The sequence below is a fragment of the Acipenser ruthenus genome, chromosome 6 (genome assembly GCF_902713425.1).
Source record: "Acipenser ruthenus chromosome 6, fAciRut3.2 maternal haplotype, whole genome shotgun sequence".
NCBI classification, from domain to species: domain Eukaryota; kingdom Metazoa; phylum Chordata; class Actinopteri; order Acipenseriformes; family Acipenseridae; genus Acipenser; species Acipenser ruthenus.
The window spans coordinates 76,910,090-76,936,411 of record NC_081194.1 but is presented as its reverse complement, the minus strand read 5'-3'; the positions used below and the strand labels follow the sequence as shown (position 1 = coordinate 76,936,411).

The 26,322-nt window shown below is 38.5% G+C and overlaps 1 protein-coding gene across 1 annotated transcript in view; it reads left to right on the top strand.

Annotated features, from left to right (window-relative positions):
* The window catches only part of LOC117411581 (laminin subunit alpha-4-like), a 44,594-nt gene extending 18,736 nt beyond the window's left edge, over positions 1-25,858 (top strand). The window contains exons 15-40 of the mRNA XM_034019234.3: positions 1,111-1,259; positions 1,498-1,639; positions 2,716-2,815; positions 3,596-3,712; positions 6,190-6,375; positions 7,606-7,745; positions 8,859-9,023; positions 9,437-9,582; positions 9,888-10,050; positions 13,101-13,234; positions 13,660-13,834; positions 14,496-14,627; positions 15,007-15,149; positions 16,418-16,547; positions 17,067-17,204; positions 17,803-17,936; positions 18,462-18,620; positions 18,732-18,885; positions 20,046-20,239; positions 20,448-20,637; positions 21,501-21,656; positions 22,283-22,442; positions 22,799-22,929; positions 23,779-23,872; positions 24,481-24,600; positions 25,202-25,858. Coding sequence (XP_033875125.3) covers positions 1,111-1,259; positions 1,498-1,639; positions 2,716-2,815; positions 3,596-3,712; positions 6,190-6,375; positions 7,606-7,745; positions 8,859-9,023; positions 9,437-9,582; positions 9,888-10,050; positions 13,101-13,234; positions 13,660-13,834; positions 14,496-14,627; positions 15,007-15,149; positions 16,418-16,547; positions 17,067-17,204; positions 17,803-17,936; positions 18,462-18,620; positions 18,732-18,885; positions 20,046-20,239; positions 20,448-20,637; positions 21,501-21,656; positions 22,283-22,442; positions 22,799-22,929; positions 23,779-23,872; positions 24,481-24,600; positions 25,202-25,347 — 3,798 coding nt within the window. The 3' untranslated portion in view covers positions 25,348-25,858. The remainder of the gene's footprint in view (positions 1-1,110; positions 1,260-1,497; positions 1,640-2,715; positions 2,816-3,595; positions 3,713-6,189; positions 6,376-7,605; positions 7,746-8,858; positions 9,024-9,436; positions 9,583-9,887; positions 10,051-13,100; positions 13,235-13,659; positions 13,835-14,495; positions 14,628-15,006; positions 15,150-16,417; positions 16,548-17,066; positions 17,205-17,802; positions 17,937-18,461; positions 18,621-18,731; positions 18,886-20,045; positions 20,240-20,447; positions 20,638-21,500; positions 21,657-22,282; positions 22,443-22,798; positions 22,930-23,778; positions 23,873-24,480; positions 24,601-25,201) is intronic.
* Positions 25,859-26,322: the final 464 nt, after the last annotated feature.

Here is a 26,322-nt window from a genome sequence, read left to right as displayed (position 1 = left end):
GAGCGTTCCGCTACCATATGTAGGTCTGACAAATGTCGTGACAAAGGGATGCATCTTGAAACCAGGGTACATCTGTAACATGCTGAGGTACCAAACGATAGCTTTGTCTAAACCAGGGTGCACTTCAATATACTGACATGCACGCAGGGTACATTTCGACAGTACCCCGGTCGACAAAGACCCAATCTGCCATACCGACATATACCCGGGGTACATTTTGACAGACCCCAGTCGACAAAGACCCAATCTGCCATACCGACATATACCCAGGGTACATTTCGACAGACCCTGGTCGACAAAGACCCAATCTGCCATACCGACATATACCCAGGGTACATTTCGACAGACCCTGGTCGACAAAGACCCAATCTGCCATACCGACATATACCCAGGGTACATTTCGACAGTACCCCGGTCAACAAAGACCCAATCTGCCAAAATGTAGATGGGCAATCAGTAACCAATTTCCTAATCACAGATTAGACGGGATAATCAGCAATAAGTGATGCATTGAGAGCACATGTATTGACACAACTTGTGGGTTCAAAACAAATGTATCAGTTAAAAAATACAACTGAAAGCATGCATCAAGGATTATATATGCATTGTGAAAACATTATCATTAAAAAAGCAGGATGTCCATTTTTTTCATTAGGTTGTGACATTTCTCGTTGTGTAACGGGCAGTGTTGTGGTTGTGGATTCTGTCCCTTGTCGCTCTGCTCGTACCTAGCCTCCGCCCTGTTACATTAGTGCCGTGACCCGGATCTCATAGTGGCGGCAGCCGATTGTTGAGGTTAAAAGGGGGAAGAGTGTAACGGGCAGTGTTGTGTGATACACTGCCATCACGGATTCTGTCCTGTCCCCTGTGGCTGAGATGAGAGGTTAATTAATTGCTGCATCTCTATCAAAATAGCAAGCAGGTTTCAAGGATCGAGGAAACTATTTTGAGGAAATTATTTTGAGGAATGTAAACTACAGTACCTGTTGAAAAATAGTGTACCTAAGAATATAGCAAAGACACCAATAACATATATTTTAATATGGGGGTACTGCAGCTTGAAATAGATCTGTCCAATAATTCCATTAATTAATTTACTGTTTAATCTAGAACGTGTCAGAGTTCCATGCAGCGATCGATGGGGCCAACAAACTCTTGAGGGAAAGGGAAGCTAATTTGTCGAGATATGACAAAGACTTGGTTCTTCGAGCCACAGACTATGCCAAAGAACTTCAGAAACTTGCCGCCGAGTTGGAAAAGTAAGTTGTTTCTTTACAGAACGTATACCTTTTTGAGGGAGTTTGATTAAGAAAGGCACAGCAGTCAAATTTCAACTGATATTGCAATTTTAATGCTATTATTCTATGTGATATAAAATGGGTAATGAAAAATAATTTATAGTAGCAGCTTCAAGTTTTAAGATATACTGTAGAGACTTAATTAAAAAATATTTAGCATGCGCTTTAGCTTTGACTAAGTCTGTTTCTGTTTTCACAGTTATTTGAAAAATATTGATGCCAACGGGTTTGTACAGAAAGCAATAAACGCTTCCAATGTGTACGAAAACATTGCAAAGTATGTTGAAGAGGCAAATGAGACTGCGGTAATTACATTCAACTACACAGAGAGAGCTGAGGATGTAAGTATGAAAACGCTGTTTAGATTGTTGCACCCCTCTCAAAAATAAACACTTAGCAGAATGGAAAATGTCTGTTGATAAAAAAGGGGCATTCAGTCTTCAGCCATCAATCCGGCACATTTCACAAGCGCTAGAATATGTATTAAAATGTAAGGAATAAAGGTGAGAGAGTGAGGTAGTGAATACAGTATACTCCTCAGTCATTAAGTTGACAGTTAAAAGCAGAATAATAAGTTCACGGTAGTTCATTTTATTGTCAACATCATGTCTCGGTCTATGTTTAGAAGCTGAACTTCTGTCCCTTCAATCATACTAAGGGATAGAGAGTTTCATCACAATACTAATGGTAAACTTGCAAATGCATTTCAGAAAATGGTGTTTCTTCAAACGCACATACATTGAATATACTTCAGCTATAATAAACAAATGAAAGCCCTCTAGTGGCAGTACGTACATGAACACATGAAGAGTGCCTATAAGAATATTATCAAAGGTCCATAATGTAAGCATGTTTTTCAACCTCATTGCTGTGCACTAATTGCCACAATTACAGCTTATAAAAGGTAATTTAAACATATTGATCACTACATTGAAAAATACCATTTTCAAGTAAGAGAATACAGTATTTTTATTTATTTTTTTTACTGTTACATGCTTTTCCCACAGCCAGAATGCAACGGTTGGCAATATAGGGTTCAATCTAGTAGCTGTTATACTCCATTGCATTTTTAGTTCCTGAGAATAAGTAAACTGATAAACTGAAAGGTACAGATTGGTCATACATACATACATATTTTTTTATTTGAAAAATGGTGCAATGATTATTAATAGGGAGGGACAATAGTATGATATTTCCTTCAATCCTAACCTGAAACAGCCCCTGTCAGTCCCCATCATTTCTCAAGCAGATACTGCAAATTGTGCCTACTGGTATTGTCATTTAGTCATGTTGACTAAACTGAGAACACAATACACATTTCACCAAGACTGATCAAAAGCATCCATGGCTAATAAGTTACAGGCAGCACTACAGATGTTCATGTCCTACATGTGTTGTTTGTGTCATTATATTTTAGGCTGTCTTTGGTGTAAACACTCAGATTGGATTTCTTAAAGAACGAAGTGAAATTCTTTTGATTGAAGCCACCAAATTACTGCAGTCAGAAGAAGAAACCGGTAAGCACCATGTTACTGTTGCTTTGTAGTGCAGTACAGTGTGGGCACTGGAGGCACTGGTGAAACAATCAACATGGTTGTACATTTAAATGTGTAAAAAAATGCAGCTTGCAGTCAGGTCAGCCAATATGAATATAAACCCATAGAATATTAAACAGAATTATGTATGGGCATGATTCAGAAAACTTATAGTGCAAAATGCAGGTTTGCTTAATTAGACTAGAGAAACACTCAGTTACAGTATAACATTCGTAGAACTTTAGTCCAGTAAGTAAATATTATAGTAGATGTATAGACATAATTAGTGTACAGTATTTTGATATGTAACAGAGCAGAGGCTGGGCGCGGCCTCTCACACAGCAGGCAAGTGTCTTAACCTCATCTCATCTCTTAACCTCACCTCATTCCCCCCCAATGCAAAAGAGCCAAAAGGAGATCCCCAGTGTTGATCACACAACACTGCCCGTTACAGATACACATGCATTAACTCTAAACCCTCGACCACAGCCAGTATTGCAGTGCCTAGCACCCCCACCTATTGGCCATTTAATATATTGCAAGGCTTCACTTTCCTCCACATTGAACAGCAAGCCCTTATGAATTATACTGGAGATTCATGAATTTTAAATCAGAGAACCAGGATACAAAATATATTAGATTAGCAGTCCTAACAGCAGAATTCTGAAGTAAATGCTGACATTTGTTTAGTGAGTGTGATACAATAATACATTTAGTTAACTTTGAGTGAACTGTTTCTTTTTGTATTACTGCTTTCCAAAGACAATGAGTCTGCCGTCCGTGCTGCCAAAAGAAATACTAATGGAGCGATCGCTAAAGTGGATTCTGTCAAGAAACAACTTTCAGAATCCTCAAGTCAGCTGAAGACCATTGAACGTGGTAAGATTTGTGGCCTGTCTATACCTGCAGCCATGCGTTGCATGGATAAGCATCACTTGAAGTTGTGTTAAGGGTGCCATCCAATATATATGAAACCCCTGAAGCCAAATGCACCTTTACTCTGTCCATATCAAACCATTTGAAATACAGAGCTCATGTTTGTAATGCTATACAAACATTGACATACTGTAGATGCTTTAAATTCAGTTCACTGTATTTTCACCTCATATTTTAGACAGCAAAATGTATTATTCACATTTGATTGTTTTCATTCAAAATTTGAAAGTTCCTGAAATGTAATGTATTGGCCCAGTATTTTGTCCAGTTATCAGTATTGGAAAGTTCTTGTGAAAAGTATAACTATGTACTTATTCAATAATTGCCCTTTTGGTTACATGGTACTGTAACCTTTAGCACATGTCAATACGCTACATGTGACAATGTGACATGTTAGTCTAGCCATAAACTAAGTGACATAATGAATGTGTGAAGCCTTTGACCTTAACATCAAGGTCATAGACTAACAGACCAAATTGTTTCCAACATATTTTTACTATAGAAGCAGAACCAGTGATCCAATGTCCATATAGTTTTTATTATTATTATTATTTTTTTTTTTTACTGTGAGCTACAAACCTTACAAGACATAGATGTTATGATTATGTTGCCTGTGTAAGGTAATGGCTGCTGATACCTGATTCTACTTTCAGTTTATTTTTACAGAGACTGTCAGAAGTGATCGTTTTGACATGCTTTGTGGTAAATAAGAATGAACTTAAGCTTGATAACGCTGCACTACACTTTTTGTACCACTCATGTTAAAAATATAGTCGATGATTCCTTTCAAGCAGTCTGCTTGGAATAACATTAATGTAAACAGTGAAGAGTTTATTGGTGAAAAATACAAGGACATTGAAAATAAATTGGTTTTCCTTAAATTTCAGATAGACTTTAGACTCCTACCCCACCCCCTACCAAATCAAGTTAAAAAATAGTTCCCCTGGGGGACAAAGGTATTCAAACTGTCTTTGTGTTGATGTGAGACTCCCTGCCATGCACACACTGTCATGATCATGAGAGCAGGAGGAACAAATTAATGGCAATATTATATCAGAAGGCTGTATTCAAATAAAAAAAGATGTGCTATTAAATATGATTGGCAAGCAAAAAATAAAATGCGAGATGTTAACCAAAAATGTACAAACATATTTTTTATTTTAGTGAAATAAAAAAATATAACAAAATAATAATAACATGTTTTATTGAACAACAACAACTAACAATAATATTAATTATATGTATATAGACAGATAGATAGATAGATAGATAGATAGATAGATAGATAGATAGATAGATAGATAGATAGATATACTAATATCAGGGTTTATGTAGTCATAAAAATCTATACAAATAATGTATGTACTGTTTTAGTAGCAGAAGTAGTAGTTTTTTATTTTTTTTATTTTACTACAATTTTTTTTTATTTGAGGGATGGAGTAGCTGCAGTGGGATTTATTTTATTTCTAATACACTTAAGAAAAAAAAGCTAAAAAAAAGAGAAATGGAGGATTTTAAAACAATCAGAATACTGTTATGAAATAATAATAATAATAATAATAATAATAATAATAATAATAATAATAATAATAATAATAATAATGTTTTTCTACTTAGATAACAGTATTAACTGCTTTTTTAACAAATTAGAAATTTGTGTTAAAGGGGCTAATAGTAGTATTTGGGAGTTCATGATAAATGATAAATAATAAATATTTGGGAGTTAATGATAAATGATAAATAATAAATTATAAAACGTAAGTAAGGTTTCACCTCTTCCACTGTGTCGTTTCCTTGTGTTGAGGGAGTGAAGGGGTAATGGATTTGAGATAATAACTAAATAAATTAATATCAGGGGGTTGATGGTTTTTTTCAGGTGCAGTACTTTGTTCTTTTCTGTATATACAACTCCACAATTATTCCACACAATAGAACTCTTACAAAGGTTGTTTTTACAAATCACTCGACTCTCACACAGCGTACAGTCACCGCCGCAGGAGAGAAAGACCAACAGCGCACCTGATTTCTCGTTATCTAATGGCCAAATACGTATACAAAAACGTTTCATACAAGCGTCATCGCTGGGCTTTGGGTAGTGTAGTTTTCAAAGCAATCCATTATTTTTAACAGTGTTAAAGACAGTGTGTGGAGTTGGGCCGATTAGATTGGCCTGAGCACTCTAAAAGCAACACCTCAACAAGTTTTCTAAATGTGTGTTCGGCAGAGAGGGGCCCATCAACCTTCATTTTTGGGGCCAGTGGGGCCGGTCACACACCCTGCCCCTCAACGCTGGCTACGCTACTGGCACCCACATTTCATTTGTAAATTGATGTTTCCTTCCAGGTATCAGCCCCTGCTGCATGTGCCTGGCTGATAGAATGTTATTGTGACTGAATTCCAAGCATTCTTTTCTGCACCAGGTAACACAGCGCAGCGTCTGGAGTACTCAAAGAGGATTGCTGAAAACACACTGAACAATACTGCGACAGTCCTTCAAACAGTCACTCCCATTAATGAGACAGTCCAAGGCTGGGCCAGGAATCTGGACAACTCTGAGTACGACACGTCTGCATACAACAGGGCAGTGAGCGCTGCAGAGGAAGCAGGTAACCTGCCAACATTTTATAAACCAACAAATCAGTATACATGTCTGTATAGGAGACCATGCCCAGACAGTCTCACAATATTTAACTACACTAAAAAAGTGCAATGGGTTATATTTACATATTTCATACTGTATATTTAATAACAGTATTTCAAAATTAAATATCAGCTTTGAATGCTTTTTGGTTTTCACCTCAGTATCCAATTCTAAAATCTTTTCTACATAATGTATACAACTCTTGTTGAATCATCTGCACTTTTCCTAATGCACGTGTATGACCGTTATAACCCATTCCACTCTGAATTTGCACAGGTGCTTACTTTTTTTCTTTAGTGGAGTAAGCTTTATAGGGTACTCCTTCCTCTACCGACGTATCACTATCAGTGTCACTTCAACTTTTAGAGTCAGCCATTTCACATAAACAAAGAAAACACTGAAATTAAAATATTCTACAAATTGTATTTTGTTTGTTGTCGCCGAAGCAGATCAGTATCAGGCTGTTGGGGAGCATGTGATGTGACTGTAAAAAGTCACATGATAGTGGGATTATATCGTTTTATGTCTTAGATTGGCTATTCATTGTGTCAATCATTCTGGACCTGTGTAAGGCATTGCAAAATGATGCAGCAGGGGCGGGGCTTTGCTCCAAACAGATATGCTATGGTTTGACTGTAGCGCTAAACTGTAAGATTGAACTGTGATAAATTCCGTCCCTGAAAGATTTAGTCCAGGACCGGGACTTGATCTTTACATTTAGGGACTGTCCCATCCAATTAGAGATTGGTGGTCACCCCACCTGAGAGTGTGGCTGGTTTACTTGTGCTGTTCATTCTCTTCAAGTTTCATGAGAATTCTGCGCCCTGTTTTAAAGCAAGTGGAAATCTCAGAGAATAATATATTTTTTATTGGAATGAAACAAGCAATACAATCCTCAGATAATAATGTCATTTGTTGTTCTTTTACGTTTACACTTTTTTGTATTCCTCTCAGAAAATGTGACTTTGCTTTTGCATTTGCTTCAAAATAGAGTCTTAAAGTAAAGTAGACAATGGGGTTTGAATATATAGTTAGAGATTCTAGCTTCAGGCTGTTGACTTTGATTTAAAAATAAATAAAAGTAAGTTCTTATTAGATAAGTAGTTGGCTTTCATTTTATTGTGGGTTTTCTTGTATTTCTAAACTAATTATGGTTTAAGATGACACCACTGATGACATCTCTGCTCCTTCGCAGTGGAAAACATGACAGAAATGATCCCTGAGCTGCTGGATAAACTGCGAGTGGTGGAGCAGAAGAAGCCCATGAGTAACATTTCATCCAGCATCCTGCGAATCAGGCAGCTCATTGCACAGACCAAGAGTCTGGCCAGCAAGGTAATCTGCAGCCCCCTAGTATCAAAGGGGAAAACAAAAAGCACACAAAATGCGCTTGTTTTCCTGATCTCAATACACAAAGACTGTGGTATATATAGTAGATCCACCGGCACTTAGATCAACTGAATCGACCCCACTGTGGTAATGAAAGACATCTGGAAATATTTATTTTACTGTAAGGTGACACAAATAACAAGGTACTGTATGTGATGGGGGGGGGGGGGGGGTGTGTGATGGAATAAAACTCACAAGTCTCAGAGGTTTGGTGCAACTCACAGTGTATTTTCTGTGGTTTTCACGTTCTATTCCCGGTCAGGTCCTGCCGCTGACGAGTGGCAGTGCATCCGCTCACTGCTTCTTTCGTTGTTTCTCGCCTCCTTGGTGACTCCCAAGCCCCCAGCAAGCCTCTTCCAACCAGGGACCCCCCGCTAGTTCTCACATCCCCTGCTAGTTCTCCCCTTATGTATCCTTGGCCACGCCTCTGTCAATCCGTCATAGCCAACCGCTACTCAGTCGTGCTTGTGACCTAACTCAGATTTGATATTAACGTAACCCGAAACACCTGTGTGACCCAACTTCCCAAGATGGCCGCCACAACCGGACTCTGTGTTTAAGGCACACTCCATCTTGATGAGGTCGCACAAGATTCTCCATCTAGCGCCTCCATCTGTCGGTAGGCCAAATTTCACTCCTTTTACCATCCTTTACCCTGCCACACAGTAATATTAGGTGTGTTACAGACCTTTATTCTCAGTTTTTACAGTGTTTTAAATGTCATTGTTTTATAAAAGCTATAGGTTGATATTTACACCCAAAATTTGGCACAAAGTGGGGCTGTCTGTTTATCCTACTGAACTTAAGTACTGATACAGGTTAACTTCACCAGCTTTACACAGTTTGCATTCACAAAGAATAGAAGCAGGTGAGCTACTTTTTTAACCTACCCAGAATATTACTCCAATATATGTTTTGGGGTCACAAACTTGTCTTAAACTACCCGCCTTCCGCTTTCAGAGCTTCCTCAATATGAGACACATTGGCTTGCAGGTGTCTTTTAAATTGGAATTCAGTGCAGGATGAGATTAAGGAGTTTCCCCTCTTGTCTGTCAACAGGTTCAAGTTTCCATGCGGTTTGATGGCCAGTCAGCAGTTGAGGTTCATCCAAAGACTAAACTGGAGGAGCTGAAAGCCTTCACCTCGATGAGTTTGTTCATGAAGGTGGATTCAGAAAAGCACAAGGGGCAGGACAGATTCATCATGTACCTGGGAAACAAAAATGTAAGAGTCTGGATGCTGCAGAACTGTAAGGCCCTGCCATTGCCACTAGTGTACTAGATAAAAAAAAAAAACCTTAACCCATATCTATGAGACCATTTAACACAGAGACTTCATATTTACAGGGTTGTACAAACACTACATGTTAAATGACCTTGACCCTGTGTCTTTGTATTTGGTACACAGCTATAATCTATGATTCCCTCAGTCAAGTTCCATTGCAGATATTATCTACTAAAATATTCAATGCCAATGCCAACAATAACATGATCCTAAAAACTAAAAACGTTGATTGTCCCAAAACCTAAAACCTAACAACATCCATTGTCCCAAAACCTAAAACCTAACAACATTCATTGTTAGTAATAGAAGTATTACTAACCCTTAGCTGAATGTATGCTTTCTGATTGTTTTAGGGAAGGAAAGATTATATGGGCCTTGCTATCAAGAATGACAACCTGGTGTATGTTTACAATCTGGGAGGTGGAGATGTTGAGATACCTTTGAGCTCCAAGCCTATCAGCACCTGGCCACCCCAGTTCAACCTCATCAAAACTGAAAGGTAATGTCAATTAAATACTTAGCATTAATGTCAGACGCAGCGGTCATTACTTGCTAGATAGTTAGGTGTCCCGATCCATAAGTGAGATGACTGCTGCAGAGGATATTAATGCTAGTTTAAACCAAACACATGTTTTTGTGCATGGGCTGGATCGCATATGCTGCTTGGAAATTGCCTTGCTGTTTAAAGAGATAATGATGTGATTAGCTGAGAAGATCTTTGTGGTTTATAATTTACAGATTTATGAGAAAAAACATAATAAATGCCCTTTAAAAGTGAATTAATTCGTATATGTTTCTTTGCAGGCTTGGCAGACATGGTAAAGTATTCCTAACCGTTCCAAGTCCTGGTAGCACAGCGGAACAGAAATTCATTCAGAAAGGGGAGGCCCCGGGCACTGAATCGCTGTTTGACCTAGACCCTGATAACACTGTCTTCTTTGTTGGCGGTGTGCCTCCAGACTTCAGGGTATGTGAGAGGATAGGGTGTTGCCTGGTTGTATATTTATGTCAGGCCTTCAAGGCCAGCGCAACAGTAATAGAAAATTGGGTCAATTAGGTGAATCTAAGTACAGTAATCTGTCGCGTATCCGCCCGTCACGTATCCGCCCGTCACGTATCCGCCCGTCACGTATCCACCCGTCACGTATCTGCCCTAAACGTTTATCCGCCATGATCAACCTCTTCAGCAACGTTAGTTTATTATTGAACAGAGAAGATTAGTTCAGATATTGTAGACCCTACCAAAGTTTTGGCACACTGTATTGTATGTGCTCGGTGCGCTTCCATTGCTAGTAGTGTCACATGTGTTGACACTGGCGACTCATGGCTTGAAAAACTGGTGGGGCACAGCCCCCCCCCCCCCCCCCCCCCCCCCCAAAAAAAAAAAAAAAACGTGCTCAAACCCGATGCCCGATTTTAACCATTTTTATGTAAACATTAAGCTAGCTTTCTAACATTACCAGATATTTCATCACAAACAGTTCTACGCCAGATTGTCACAATCAAGAGAGCTGCAAACAACACTACAGGCAAGAGTCTCTTATCGACAGACAGCTTACACCTGCACTAACCTGAGCGTTTGAAATGGAAGTATCGTCACACTCTTGTGCTGTTCATAACATTCTGAACTACAGAAGAGTCAGAACAAATATAACGGTGAAGGGTCTTAGACACTCTTTGTTATGTTATTATGTTTTGAAAGTTTGAAATAAACTGCGCATTTTTAAATAATAAACCCTTGCAACAGTGGCGTAGCCAGGATTTTTTTTCGGGAGAGGGTGGCAATGGTAACTTTTTTAAGGTGAATAGTCACAGTGGTGAAATTGGCAACCTGATTTCTTATTAGTGCATTGACGTTTTATTTTCGAAAAATAAAGAACTTTTTTTTTTTTAACAGAAGATCCAATAACCAAATACACTGTTGTGCAAAATAGTTAAAAAGAGAGATTCAGTTCAGAAAACAAAAAAGGAAATACGAAGCAAAGGACTTGAACTTTTAACATGCGCATCAGATTTCAATTTCACATTATGATAATAAATAACTATATATAATTTCATTCGTACTTATGGTTGTTCATTTCACATTTGGTGTTCAAAGCAAAGCAAACCATTTTATTTAATTTCACAAATCCTGACTAATGTAATTACTCTTCGACTGACGCAGGACTGCCGATGGTACCTAATCTTCTGGAGGTTCGGGGGAGGAGGGACTTGTGCACACAGTTGCATTAACTACATTGTATAACTACAGCGCCTTTAAAAACAAAAAAAAATGTACAAACAGCTGATCCAACAAAAAACTTGGGTTGATTGACAGCAAATCCAACCACTCATTTTTTTTGGTATCACACTGCACTGACATTCGCTAGTTGAGCTGACGGACACGCTGTAGCCTAAACAAATAATCAGAATGAAAACAAGTAGGTAACCGAACTCAGGAATTGAAACAGTTTTGCCGGTTTTCTCTCAGCAGCGTCTAGAACTGTTTTCATTCTGATTTATTTATTTAGTTATTCAATTAATAACAGGTTGTACATTTACCACTCCATCTCCAAGACCTGGATGGACTTGGTTACCGTCCCTTGATGAAGCTGGCTGCACAATCCGTGAAAAATGATAATCTTATTAGTAGGCTGGCTGCTGGAGAGGTCAGCTGGCAATAAGATATGTCATGAGGCGAGTGCATTCTATGTAAATACATAGGCTACTCATTACATAGTAGATGTCCTCTACCACATCTATGTGTGTAGTAGCTAGGCTACATAGCATATACAGTAATCATAGCCTATATGTTTCATGCATCTGTGTTTGGGGTTGAGCAAGTACAGCTTGCTTATGTATTCTCATTGGTTGATAGCAACGCAGTAAATAAAAAGTTCTTTCCGTGAGCGAAAAGAAAAATCAGCGCCGCCCATGCCACGTCCGCCCCGCTATAATGGTAAGCGAAAAATATAACAATATTGCAATTTCTTACACATGTTTCAGTGTGAACGATCCGAACACATGTGTGTTGATATGTAAATAAATCCTGTTTGCCTGCAAGGCTTATCAACTTAAACCTCCGTCTTGACCTAAAAGCTGAATCTCAAAACAATAATTGTGTGAATATAGTAATTGTTATAGCTGTGTATAATGGTATTTAAAACAGGATTCATTCATCCGACTTTTTACATATCCGCCCTTACTCTGGTCAGATACGTGACGGACTGCTGTACTGCCACTGTTGTCTACGTCATGCATAAATGCCTCTCCAAAGGTACAATACTGGAATGTATTTGAACTTTTCAAGATACGTTTCACCAAGTTGTTTACAATAAAATGACATTAAAATCTAAATGGATCCTTAGTTACACTTACTTCATTACAATGAAGCTGCAATTTGAAATGTGGAGTTTCCCCAGTAAATAAACACCCTATAGTTTCCTCATCTGAGACTGTGCTGTGTCCAGGGTGTCAGGAATAACCCTATTAATGAGTTTCATCTGTATTAAACATGTATTTGTTCTTTTTTTTTATTTTGTACTAATGAAAAGAAATATGCTTTGTAATTGGAAGTGAATTCAGTATTTTGTTAAGAACAGCACTCACCGGAATCTAAAGGAAATGTCTGAAACCATATTCACAGGTATCTTCTGCTACTTAGTGATGATGGCACCAAGGGAAGCTACTAATAATGTAAATTTAAAAGGATGAATTACTAGCAGTGTATCAACAAGAGTCAGACTACAGAAAATGAATGGAACCCTATATTTGAAGTGAGTGATACACTACAGTTTTAACAGCAGTATTATTATCCAAGCAAATGACACGGTTGTCATGCACTGTAGCTCGAGAAGCATGCATTGATTATTGCAGTGGCAAAATGAATGAGTGGACATGCGCTGATGACACCATGTAGTTAACTGCGGCTTTTAGTCTGTCTGACCTTTCAAAAGGATGAAACGCCCCCTCGCATCACCTCTGCAACTCTGTGCATTATACAATGAAACTGATTTGCCTCTCCTTTCTGTTCCCCAGATCCCAGCCAGCCTGAACTTGTCCCCCTTTATAGGTTGCATCGAACTGGCAACTCTGAACAAAGATGTGATGAGCCTGTACAACTTCAAGAACAAGTACAAGATCGACACCACAGCATCGCCCCCCTGTCCCAGGTAGTGCATACTGTATTTATTAAATAGATCAACACCACAGCATCGTCCCCCTGTCCCAGGTACTGCATACTGTATTTATTAAATAGATCAACACCACAGCATCGCCCCCCTGTCCCAGGTACTGCATACTGTATTTATTAAATAGATCAACACCACAGCATCACCCCCCTGTCCCAGGTACTGCATACTGTATTTATTAAATAGATCAACACCACAGCATCGCCCCCCTGTCCCAGGTACTGCATATTGTATTTATTAAATAGATCAACACCACAGCATCGTCCCCCTGTCCCAGGTACTGCATACTGTATTTATTATATAGATCAATAATAATAGATTATTATTATTAGTAGTATTATTATTACTACATTACATTTGTATGTTCACAATATTATAGTATTTCATTTTCCAAACTCTTTTTGTAGGTACAAGCTGGCTTTCACCCAGAGTCGGGCAGCAAACTACTTCTTTGATGGCACAGGCTATGCTCTTGTGCGTAACATTGAGAAGAGAGAAAAGTTTGGCAAGATTTTGACACGATTCGACTTAGGAGTGCGGAGTGTGATGGACGATGCGCTTCTCCTACTGATGGTCAATGGTGTAAGTACCACTGCAACTGGATATACAATCTCCTTTTTAAATCCATTACATACATTAAGATATGTATCTTCCCTGCTGGATTTAAAAGTATAATAAACAGGTGTTTGAGTCTTTAAATCAGAGAGTTTGCAAGTCTTATTCTCCAAACCTACACTGCTACTGTAAATAAAATAAACCAGACATGCTCTGAACTGCAGCTTTCCCTAGTCTTTCCCTGGACTCTCATAAGTATCTGCTTATATATCTTTTGGTAGAGTTCACTAGAGGTTCTGGAAGGTCAGTTATACTTCAGTTCAGTAACTTTCCAATAGGGAATAATAACAATAGCACGCAGGTAATTCAGTGCATTACATTCTGTAATATTCCAAAACTGATATGAAAATAACATTATTTTATACTCAAATCAAGCAAGATTAATGGAGCAAAATAATAATGTTGTTCTTGTTATTCTTTGTAGGGTATGTATAACAAATTGTAAACAATTATCAAACTCACAAAATACGATATTTTTTTTTTACTTCCTTATGGCTAATTCTTTCCATTGCTTCGTGTTTGTTCAAATGTTTAATTCACGTACAGTAACCCTACAAACAAAGTGGTTCTTCTTCCTCTTACCCTCACTGTAAAAGAGTACTGTCCTAATTGATTGTGGTTTTTGCAGAGCAATTTCTTCACACTGGAAATGCAGAAGGGCCTCCTGCGCATAGTGTATGACTTTGGATTCAGCAATGGCCCTGTTGTTCTTGAAGACAATTTAAAGAAAATCCAGATTAATGATGCCAGATACCATGAGGTACAGTAAATATATATATATATATATATATATATATATATATATATATATATATATATATATATATATATATATATCGTTATGAGCGTATATTCTGTACATAATGGGGTTCAGTGATAACAAAAGACTGTCAGGTTCTTCACTCACAATGTAAGGAAAGTCTGTCCCATACTGTATGGAAGGTATTTATGCACCAAGCTGCTTGATGGTTTAATGTTTAAGGTTTTAAGAAACTAACTACTATAAGAGGACAATCTTTCTTAATTAGTTTGTTGTTGTTTAGATATAGAAGCTTACCAGGTGCCTGCCAATGGAATCATGTACAGTATATATTTTTTGTTCTGTGAGCACAAATAGGACATGTTCCTGTGCATTTCAGATTTCAGTCATTTATCATAACTCAAAGAAGATTATCCTGGTGGTGGACAGGGGCCATGTGAAGTCTGTGGAAAATGAGAAAAAGCCCATGCCCTTCTCTGACATCTATATTGGAGGAGCACCTTCTGAAATCTTGCACTCCAGGTATGACTTCACAATATACACCATGAGGATATAGTGGAGCTAGCCATTCGTAGAGCAGTGTTTCCCAACTGGTGTGCCATCAAGCACGAACAGGTGTGCCGCAGTATTTTTTGAAAAACTAAATGTGAGAAATAAATAAATAAATAAATAAATAAATAAATAAATAAATAAATAAATATATAACCCTTCGGTTGTATATGAATTAGTGTCGGAACCGGATGGCATTTGGTATTGTTGCTCTCCGGATGAACATAACAGACGCAACATTACACTACACTCGTGAACTTGCCGTTACGAGAGTGGGGTTTTGAAACCTTACAAATCTCAGTGCTGAATTTCAAAATTATGACCCAAAAATGTACACATATTTGAAGAAAAGAGATTTTGGCGCTTCCACATCTACTTGTGATGAAGCTGAACATGAAACTAAGAAATTGAAAGTGGTGAACCGACACTTCTGTGAGAGCTATCTGCAATATGGATTGATGATAGACTGTTTCTGACAAAGCGCTGGAAGCAAGCTACGTGGTCACTGAGCTTGTAGCAAAGGCAAAAAAGCCACTTACAATTGCAGAGAAATACATTTTACCAGCATGTAAAGAAATCGTAAGAGTGCACATGCAGTCCAGGAAATTGAAAAAGTTCCCCTTTCAGAGAACACGATAAGTCGCTGCATTGATGACATGTCAGGTGATGTTGAGATGGTGCTCCGAGAACAATTTAAATCAAGTGGAAAATTTGCATTGCAGCTTGATGAAGATGTGAGAGGAATGGCAAGGGTGGTAAACAGTTTAAACCGAGGTGATTAGAGGGCAGGTTCATTTGGAGACAATATGGTGGAGTGCCTGAAAAAATAATTAAAGGTGTCAAGGTGTGCCGCGGCAGAGAAAAGGTTGGGAACCACTGATCTAGAGCTCCACTTCAATTGCAAAGTATCAGAATCTGGAGGTATACACTATGAAGGCATGTGTCAATCTGTCATCACAAAGTGGATGAAGGTCACAATAATTTCCGTTATACTGATAGCACTCATTTTGTATTTGCAGTATGGGCAGGGAATGTATGTCACTGACATACTTGTTATAACCCTTGGTCATTATTTTCCATATTAAAAAATGATATTATAATCACTCTTTCTGTGATTACGCCTGTTTCATACAGTCCTTATGCATGCTCCTTAAACAGGACGTTTAACATAAATGAAGGGGCCTTTTGAACTTCATAGTGGAAAATCCAGGCCAAAGTAAATGCATCTGTTGTTTTTCCAGCCCTGAACTAGCAACCCATGCTGGGCTGAGAGGCTGCCTCAAGGGCTTCCAGTACCAAAAGAAGGACTTCAACTTGCTGGAGGAGGCAGGGACCATTGGAATCAGCTCTGGGTGCCCAGAAGAATCACTTGTAAGTATAGCCAGTGGTCTAAGAAGACCACCTGCTGTGTGGATTCAGGTAGTTACTTGACATACTGTAATTGGGGAAACATTTCTAGTGTAAATAAAGTGCTTTATATAAAGGCGATACAGTATATTGTAAATTATAATATATCATATATATATTTATTAACTAATGCAATCCATCAAGAAGGGTCATGTATCCCTATGAAAATGCTACATTATGAAATTATATCTTTGAGATAAATAGTGCCAATAATTCATAGCTAATGCAAAAACCACAGTACAGCCCAAGTTCCATTGCTCAATGGTGAATGATGTTCCACAGCAGCACTACAAAGTGGCCAACTGACTTCACCCTCCACAGTAATCTTCATATACTGAATACAAAAATGATCTCTATGCTGGCTGTATAGCCTGATATGCCCTGCTAATTACAGGCCTTCAGGACCAGCTCTATAATCTTGTCAGTTAAATATAGCACATTCAAATTAACACTGACGTCTTCTTTTCTTGTGTTTCTGCCCAGGTGTCCCGTGAAGCCTATTTTAACGGCAAAAGTTTTGTCGCTTCAAGCCAGAAAATCTCTCCCTTCCAGATGTTTGAAGGAGGCTTCGATTTCCGAACAATGCAATCTGCCGGGTTGCTTTTCTACTACACTGAGGGGGTACGCCTGCCTTTCAGAGAATGTGTTTTACAGCATATCATACAGTACATATCCATAGCAAGAGGCACAAATACTTTACTGCTCAAAGGACTATTCTGCTTTTTGGTTTAAGAACCTTCTAGCAAATAAATCCTTAAAGATTAACTTTGGTTCTGGTCTGAGATTTCAGTTTCAGACATCACATCATGGTGACTTTTTCAGACTCAGAAATGTAAAGCATTCCTGTGGCCTCGATGTACAGCTGATACACCAGATTGTAACCAGGGTTGGGGTCAATTCCTTTATTACAATTCCAATTCCATTTCCAATTCCTTTTTAATCAATTCCAATTCAAAGGCATTCAAAGGAATTGCAATTGAAATCAAAATTGATTAAAAGGAAATTGGAATTGCAATTGAAAAAAAGGAATTGAGTCCAACCCTGTTTATACCCATTAACCTGTCCTCCTGCAACACTCAGTATGTAACAACTGAAACAGAAAATGCTGTGCAAAGTGACTATAAACAAGAATGATACATTAGTTATTAGATCTGTGATATTTCATACCCCTTCATGGTCTATACAAAACTATAACAGCTAACCATGGATTTTCTATTAGTCTGATGAACTTGCCATCTCTCTGGAAAATGGAACAGTCGTCCTCAATACTAAGGGAACCAAAGTTCGGTCAGAAAAGAACCATTATAACGATGGACAAACTCATTTCCTCGTTGCATCGGTCACTCCACAGAGGTAAAGCATGCTGTATTTTGACCCTTCATTGCTGCATATTATATTGCCATTATTTGAACTAAGGGAATACACAGTTGTAGATTTCTTATTGGCCGAAGTGTTCCCTTTTTTTTAAACAACCCAGAAGACGTTATCTAATGCGATTACTGGCATCAGCTTTAATAATGCGTTCTAGTGAACTTTAATAGTAATATCATGCATGTACTGTAAATTAAAAAAAGAAAAAGATCATTCACAGTTCTGGTTTTGTACGTCTTGTCCTATCTACACATGTCATCCTGTGCACAGAAGGATTTTTTTTTTTTTAATAGCATCTTGCACAGATTTCAGTGTAATCAGCAAGAACTGCATCGATTTATTTTGCATCTCTCCCTCTCTCTTTCTCAAACTGCACAAGGTGACTCTGATTGTACACCGAGAGACTCTACGTATACACAATGTAGTAACGTAGGTAGTATTTTGACAAATATTTGAGTTGCTTAAACATTGTGTTAATTTGTGGGTCTGTGGGATATTGACCTTTAGGTATCAGCTGATTGTCGATGATAAAGACAGGCAAAGCAAAAGCCGCCAAGGTAACACTCAGCAACAAGCTTCTGCACCCAGCAAGTTCTACTTTGGAGGGTCACCTAGTGGCCAGTACTTGAACTTCACAGGATGCATCAGCAATGCATTCTTAAGCAGGTACGTGATCTTTCAAGGGCAAAACCTTTTCCTATAGAGGTCCAGGTCTTATATGAGGCTATTTCCTACTTTTCCACAGCCACAGTATAGTTTCTGTTGTGTGTGCCACAGGCCTGACAGAGACATGGAGGTGGAAGATTTTCAGAGGTACACTGAGAAGGTCCAGGCTTTGCTGCATGGCTGCCCCATGGAGAAACCTCCTGCTGCGTTGTATGCTAAACCTGACAGAAACTCCTCGAAACCCAAGAGAGGACGCGCCAGAAAGGTCAGAACCCCCCCAAAAAAACCTACTCATTAAGTGCTGTACAATTGTAGCACCAGGTAAACAATGTCCCCTTTCAAATGAATGAAAGACAGAGTTGCAGTGAAGTTCAAAGCACAATAAAAGGGCTACATTTATTATATCCTGGTAACTTTTTTAATTCAGGAGTTAAGCAACTTAGTTGCCTAAAAATATCTCTCAAAATCATCCTCTAAGCACAGCTTGCACACCAGAGTGATTCCATTAACCTGTCCCACTGCAACACTTTGCCCTTATTGTTTATAAGAAATACCACATCTGTTCTATTTGGTGTTTCTCACTAATGCATTTATTACAACCCCTAGAAGCTGAATTATACAATGAATTTAAACAAGAAAACAACATTGTATAAATAAGATATTTCACAAGCCATGCCAAGTTGTTCTTAAAGTTTGTCTGGCATATTAAGTTTAGAATGATTGCATATCATTGGACTGAGGTGTTTATAGACCATTGCTTTGTTATATTGTGGTATAGGTTGAGGATATTTTCATAGGTACAAACTTTACACTGTTTTATGTGAATATGTGGCAGAGTGTCCCGCATCTATATGTATTTGTATTATTATTTGTATTTTTGTTTGTGGCGCAGGTCAAAGCCCCGCTTATTGGTTATTGTATTTATATTTTAAAAACTTCGTGAGGATGCGTGGCTGATCAGCTACTGATTATTTAACTATCTGACAGTCACGCATCCTTATTAAACTCGTGCAGACTGTGGCCGAGGGGTAATAAGATAATTAACAGTTAGTTAAACCCTCGGCCAGAATATAAGAACCGGCAGCTGTCCGTGCTCAGAGGAGAGTGTACAGCGGAGAATACGGGGAGCGGAGAGAGTGAGGAGAGAGAAACTACATTTAAAAACAACTGCTAAGTATCGTGCTGGTGCTAAAACCAGCACGCTTATTTGTTTGTTTATTTGTTTGGCCAACGTGCCCTTTTGTTTTGTTGTTTGTTTAAATCTTTTGTTTTGTTTTATTATTTAATAAATACGCTGAGCGCAGTAGCGTTCAGCTTCACCCGCCCATCCATTGTTTTGTTTCTGGTACTTCCTGGTCCGTGGCGTCACCACACACGCCACTCAACAGCTGCTCGGTCACAGAATACCATTTCATTTTTGCAAAGATGGGCAGAGATAAATTAAGGACCCCAGAGGTTCTTGACTCTCTAAAGGATAACCCTGAGGAGCTGAGAGGAAAGGAAGAGGCACACTGCTATCTGTCAGCCAGACCCAGAGCTACACAGCATGCACATCAGTTTGGAGGGACAGCAAACAGCCGGCTGGAGTACGGCAGCATTCCTGACTTTTTCAAGGAAAGGTTAGTTTACTGTATTTAAATGATGTTTTATCAGTTAATTATTTATTGTTTGAAATAGCGTTTTCTGTCTTCTAAATGTTTCATGCTGTTGTATATGTGCTTGTTTATTGTAGTGTGCCAAAACTGTGACATACCGTTGACACTTCATCATAAGTGAAATACATTTTTGTTTTCTGATTTTATTTCTGCTTATTGCATTGCACTGTAGGTCCCACTTCTCCCTCAGTTTGAGGACTCAGTCCTCCCATGGCCTCATCTTCTATGTGTCAAATGAAGAGGAAGACAATTTCATGGCACTATTCCTTGCTCATGGCAGACTAGTTTACATGTTCAATGTTGGGAACCATAAGCTAAAAATCAAAAGCCAGGAGAAATATAATGATGGATCATGGCACAATGTAAGTAAACAAAAAAACTGTTGTACTTTAGACTACAAGCTATAACTACAGTAACTGCATTGTAATTGCCAATGTAACTATCATATGGCCTTGTGAAAATACATTTTGCAACATGATGTAATTACATGGTACCAGCCTGGTGTACCAGGGCAGAGGCTTGGCACGAACCGACGACTCCACACATCACAAGCAAACATCGTAACCACTATGCAGCCAGGCTCGTCTCCATTCGTGGATATAGACCTTTTAGCCCCATCTCACCTCACCGTCAGGGGACAGAATCCGTAACACCAATACATCACACAACACTGCCTGTAACAATGGCCCAAGCCAGTTTCATGTGTTGCACAATTATTCCAGCAGTGATTACTATGTAAAACCAGCAAAAAACATGATAATTGCCCAGGTATTACCACGTTATTACATGTTTATAATTGCACTGAAGCACGGTATATGAATACGTTTCCTGATATGCCTCAACAGCCTCCACACATTGATAAATCGTTGACAAGTCCTTCCATTACAGCTGAGTTTGAAAAATACCACTGGGGAACCACAGTATAATACCAATATTCTAGCATCAAGAAACCTTAACAGAACACCTGTATAAACAAACTTGGATTTTAAACAAATATGGTACTGATATGGTAACATGCTTCTGCAATGGGTTTGGCATGATTCCGAGAGCTGTATTGAGGCCGTAGGGGTTTTAAAACAGGGTGTTAAAAACAAGAAAACATTAGTTAAGATATCTTTTATCTTAAGAATAACATTTATATTCCCTTACAATATCAAAACCCCAGGTGGCAGTGATATCAGAATCAAAGGTAATCAATAACCCCTTACCTCGGCTTTGTTTGCAGGTTGTATTTACCCGTGAAAAGAATGAGGGGCGTTTAATAATTGATGGGCTTCGAGTGCTGGAGGACACTGTCCTGGAGGCTGGTGCTCCTTGGCATGTTAGTGGTGTATTCTATGTGGGAGGTGTGCCACCTGGGAAAGCTCATAAAAACATACAGGTAACATCAGAAACGTGCATCCATAGATTAGTGTGAACGCTTTCTCAATAGCGGGTGGGTGAATATAGAAGATAATTAATATAAGGAAGGTTTTAATAAAAAAAAAGTTATTTTCTATACTACTGTAGCATTATGGATCAGTATAAGTAAACAAATGTTACATCCAAGTGCAGAGATAAAACAGTAAGACAGTTTAGGACAGTTCAGGCTTTTCAACTTGCATCGCAATGCACTCTAGTATGTTTTACCTGTCTCTGGGTACCTTTCACAGCAGGACTACACGTACCAGCATGCATTGGGGTGTGAGTTGAAAAACCTGAACTGTCCCAAACTCTCCTAGTGTACATGGAGTCATATGGTAACCCTAATCATATACACTAAGTTGTGAAAAGTCGGGATTGGGTTGATAATCCGAATAAAATGTACTAAATATACTAAATAAATAAATACATGAATTAATTAATGATGATGATGATGATGATAAAGTAACACAGGTAAGGTGTATAAAATGGGAAATAGGTGGATTAAGTATCAAGAAAAGCTTATAGTTTTACCTCTGAATTTACCAGTACTCCACCCCCTTCTGTTCAGCACTGTCTAACAATGTTCCGTATTTCTGCTTTCAGGTCAATTCCGTACACAGTTTTACCGGCTGTGTAAAGAGCTTTCAGCTGAACGGCCAGTGGCTCTCTTCAGTCTCCCATACGTTTGGGGTCACACCCTGCTTCAATGGGCCCACAGAGTCTGGAACATACTTCTCAGCTGAGGGAGGATATGTAGTTCTAGGTAATGTAGAGTTCAGCAATATGTAAACAGCACAGATATCTGCTTAAAGGTTTTCAGCAGTTTGGTGAAGTGTATAATCTCAAGCCTGAAGAAACGCAATCGCAAGTGTGTACAGTATCTTCAACATAACTGTTCTTTGTATACATTAGATTGTAGCAGCCCTAAGGCTCAGCTCATACAAATAAATACAAGTTTTGAACAAATAAATGTACAGTATGTATGGATTTATAAAAATAAAATAATATTAAACATGCTTCATGTATAGGGCCCATGATTCGCATTTTAGCACATTGTTGTTTTGTAATAGAATAATTCTAATCAAATTTAAAAATGATGGCATCTCTAATTTTTTGCAGACGATTCCTTTAACTTGGGCTTGAAATTTGAGTTGGTGTTTGAGGTTCGCCCCCGTGCCAGCTCAGGAATTCTGCTGCACGTTTACACCTCAGGTGGTGAATACCTGAACATGCACATAAACCACGGGCAGGTACATATTTACCAGTCAGTGAATACCTGAACATGCACATAAACCACAGGCAGGTACATATTTACCACAGTCATGAATACCTGAACATGCACATAAACCACAGGCAGGTACATATTTACCACAGTCATGAATACCTGAACATGCACATAAACCACAGGCAGGTACATATTTACCAGTCAGTGAATACCTGAACATGCACATAAACCACAGGCAGGTACATATTTACCACAGTCATGAATACCTGAACATGCACATAAACCACAGGCAGGTACATATTTACCACAGTCATGAATACCTGAACATGCACATAAACCACAGGCAGGTACATATTTACCACAGTCATTTCGCAGTTTGCTATGTTTATACCACTTATGCCATTTGCTTTACCAAATGGTTAAGAATGCTTTACCATACGTACCTGTGATTTACTATGCTCACCTGTGCCTCAACATTATTTTACACTGGGGTTTACTACCCTTTTAACCAGGACGAAAAGTATGTTTACAGCTAATACAGAAAGTGAGCTCAGTTTAATAAATGCATTTGACAATCTTTTCTTATTTCTTATCAAATCCTGTTAATCATTTTGTGTTAATTTCTATATCTCATCTTTTTAAATTGTTTATTATTGTGCTATCTGCTGTTAATGCCACACATTATCACCTGGTCTATATTGTCAGGCTATACATTTTTATTTTGCAAAAAGAAAATAATATATAAAACAGAGCCTATGCACTCTGTATTACCATATCTTGCAGTTTGTATCCCCTTGAAAGTGAAACCTATTGCACTTGTGTTGTAAAGACAGCATTGTAAATGTATTGTTTTTGTATCCTTTCTCCACTGCAGGTGATTGTTCAAGTTCATAATGGAATTAGAGAATTTGCCACTTCAGTCACTCCAAAACAGGGTCTATGTGATGGCAGATGGCACAGAATTGCAGGTATTGAACACTTGTTTCCCACTATAACCCACAACAAAACCCATGAGAAAGTAAGCGAATACAAGCGTAGACCTTCTGTGCTTGATAGGTGCTGGTAACAGCAGGATGAAGATCAGTTAAAGACCTAGACATCTGCTTTGCCCCAGTAGCTGTGTCTCTGCAGACCTGAACACACAGAGAACCTGGGTCGTCATGTGTAGTATGTCCTCAAAGGCAGTCATTTAGGCTGGTTTTCATGCTACTGTCGAGGCAGAAGGTTTTTGACAAAAAGACACATAGTTTTCCAGACAGCCCTGGTCATGCTAGTTGAACAATGAACGGCAAAGATATAGCCAGTATGTAGAAATGCATTTCCTGCCAAATATGTTGAGCTGTTATAGTTGCAGTACAAGAGAGCAGTTAATGAAGGGTTGAGATCATATATTTAAAAAAATAATAATTATATTTATTTTCCTGAGAAAAATGTCCACCTCTATAGGAGTTATAGTCATTGTGGTTTGCTCCAAAGTATAAATGATAAATAATATTACAATAGTTCCTATATTCATTTTCTCTGTTTCTCCTACAATTGTGTTAATTTGTCTTTTTTGTTTTTTCCTCATCTCCAGTTATCAGGGATGCCAATGTAGTGCAGCTGGATGTTGATTCAGAGGTTACCCATGTGGTGGGACCACTGAACACCAGAGCAATGGACAGCAAGGCTCCTGTTTTTATTGGGGGTGTGCCAGGTAAGCTGAATTAACTGTAGTCTGTTGCACTGTGGAAACACATTAGCAACACATGATGTGAAAAAAGAAAAATGAAAACTCAGAACTCTGACCTTAATTTGTGCCACAAGCTTCTTTTTCACTGATCCGGAACAACCTGAATCTGACAATAAATAACCACGTTGTACACAAGTGGAAAGTAATATATATTTAGGTTATTTAAAAAACAAATTCAGTATACAGTCCATAATCCCTAATACTCATTTATATACCAAGTAGCTTCCTTCATGTGGGGGCTTTGTACCTACAGTAACACAATAACAATGCTTTAGTCTGAATTAAAAAATATCTACCTGTTGCCACTCCAAGTAAAACTCAGTTTGATCTGGCACCATATAGCTTCTTTTTTTCATCAGATTCATACCAAAATACCATTAGCTGATCTCAAACTTTGGGCCAGAACATATTCTAGTAGGCAGGACTCAAATAGGACTCAGATCATGGTCAGCATCATAAGTGAGGAGTAAAGTTTTAAAATGAGAGGTAGTAAAAGCCTGTATAATGACCTCAGAATTGGATTCATTGGTTTGATTTGCAATGTTGTATTATTTTTCTGTTCCAGAATCTCTTCTCCCCCAGAACATGCTCATCAGAACAGCCTACACTGGCTGTATGAGAAACCTCATGATCAATGAGACACCGGTGAGCTTCAGTAAAGCAGCACTGGTCAGTGGGGCTGTCAGCGTCAACTCCTGCCCAGCAGCTTAGCAGCCTGCCACATCCACAAAGCAAAGAGCTGCAGCATCAAAGCAGAACACAAGAGAGAAGCAACATGTATCTGATTGTATATCCACTGTCTTCTGTAGTAAAAGCATGAAATTGTATTGCCACTATGCTTTGTGTGAGAATGTTTCCTACATGTTTCCTTGTAAGTTATTAAGGGTTAACTACTACACCTGCCAGTACCTCTATCTGAATAACAGAACCCAAGACTGAGTGTTCTTCATGATCTGGTTAGCTACCACACCAGGTAGATTGTGCTGTCATTGTGAGGAACACTATACAGTACGCCTTCAGGCTCTATTAACAGAAACATGCCAACTGAAAACCTGTGTTTTTATTTATTTTATTCCATCACAAAAGTGCTGATTTGTCATTGTGAACACAAGAGTTCTGGATAAGTCATGTGGCTTTATCATGTATGCTTATTGGAGGCCAAATAGTATTATGCCAAAAACAAGCTAATCCTTTAATTGGAAATAAAGTGACATTTAGATAATGCTTTTGCGTTTTGAATGAATCTTCCAGACACAATCTACTTCTGTATTACACAGAATGCATGTACTGTTTTCAACCAGTTTTCTTGGATTATGAAACAATCCTTGTTTTCTAATGCAGTTTACTAACTGCATTTTCAGCGGTAAAACTGCAAAAAAATTTTTTTAATGTTTCATGAGTTTTATTTTTATTTGAATACATATGGGGCAGTATTAATACAGCACGCCAGGAAATAAATCGCAACTCATACGACTGGTTTCACAGACGCCAATCAGCTTTACTTTACAGTCAGGGTCTGTGAAAACAGCCAGTAATGTCTTTCAGCCTCACAACTGAGTATGGCCCAGGTGCTGGTGTCCCCTACAGCCGTACCTGTATCTCTGGAAAACGAGTGTCCCTTACAGCCATACCTGTATCTCTGGAAAACGAGTGCCCCCTACAGCCGTACCTGTATCTCTGGAAAAC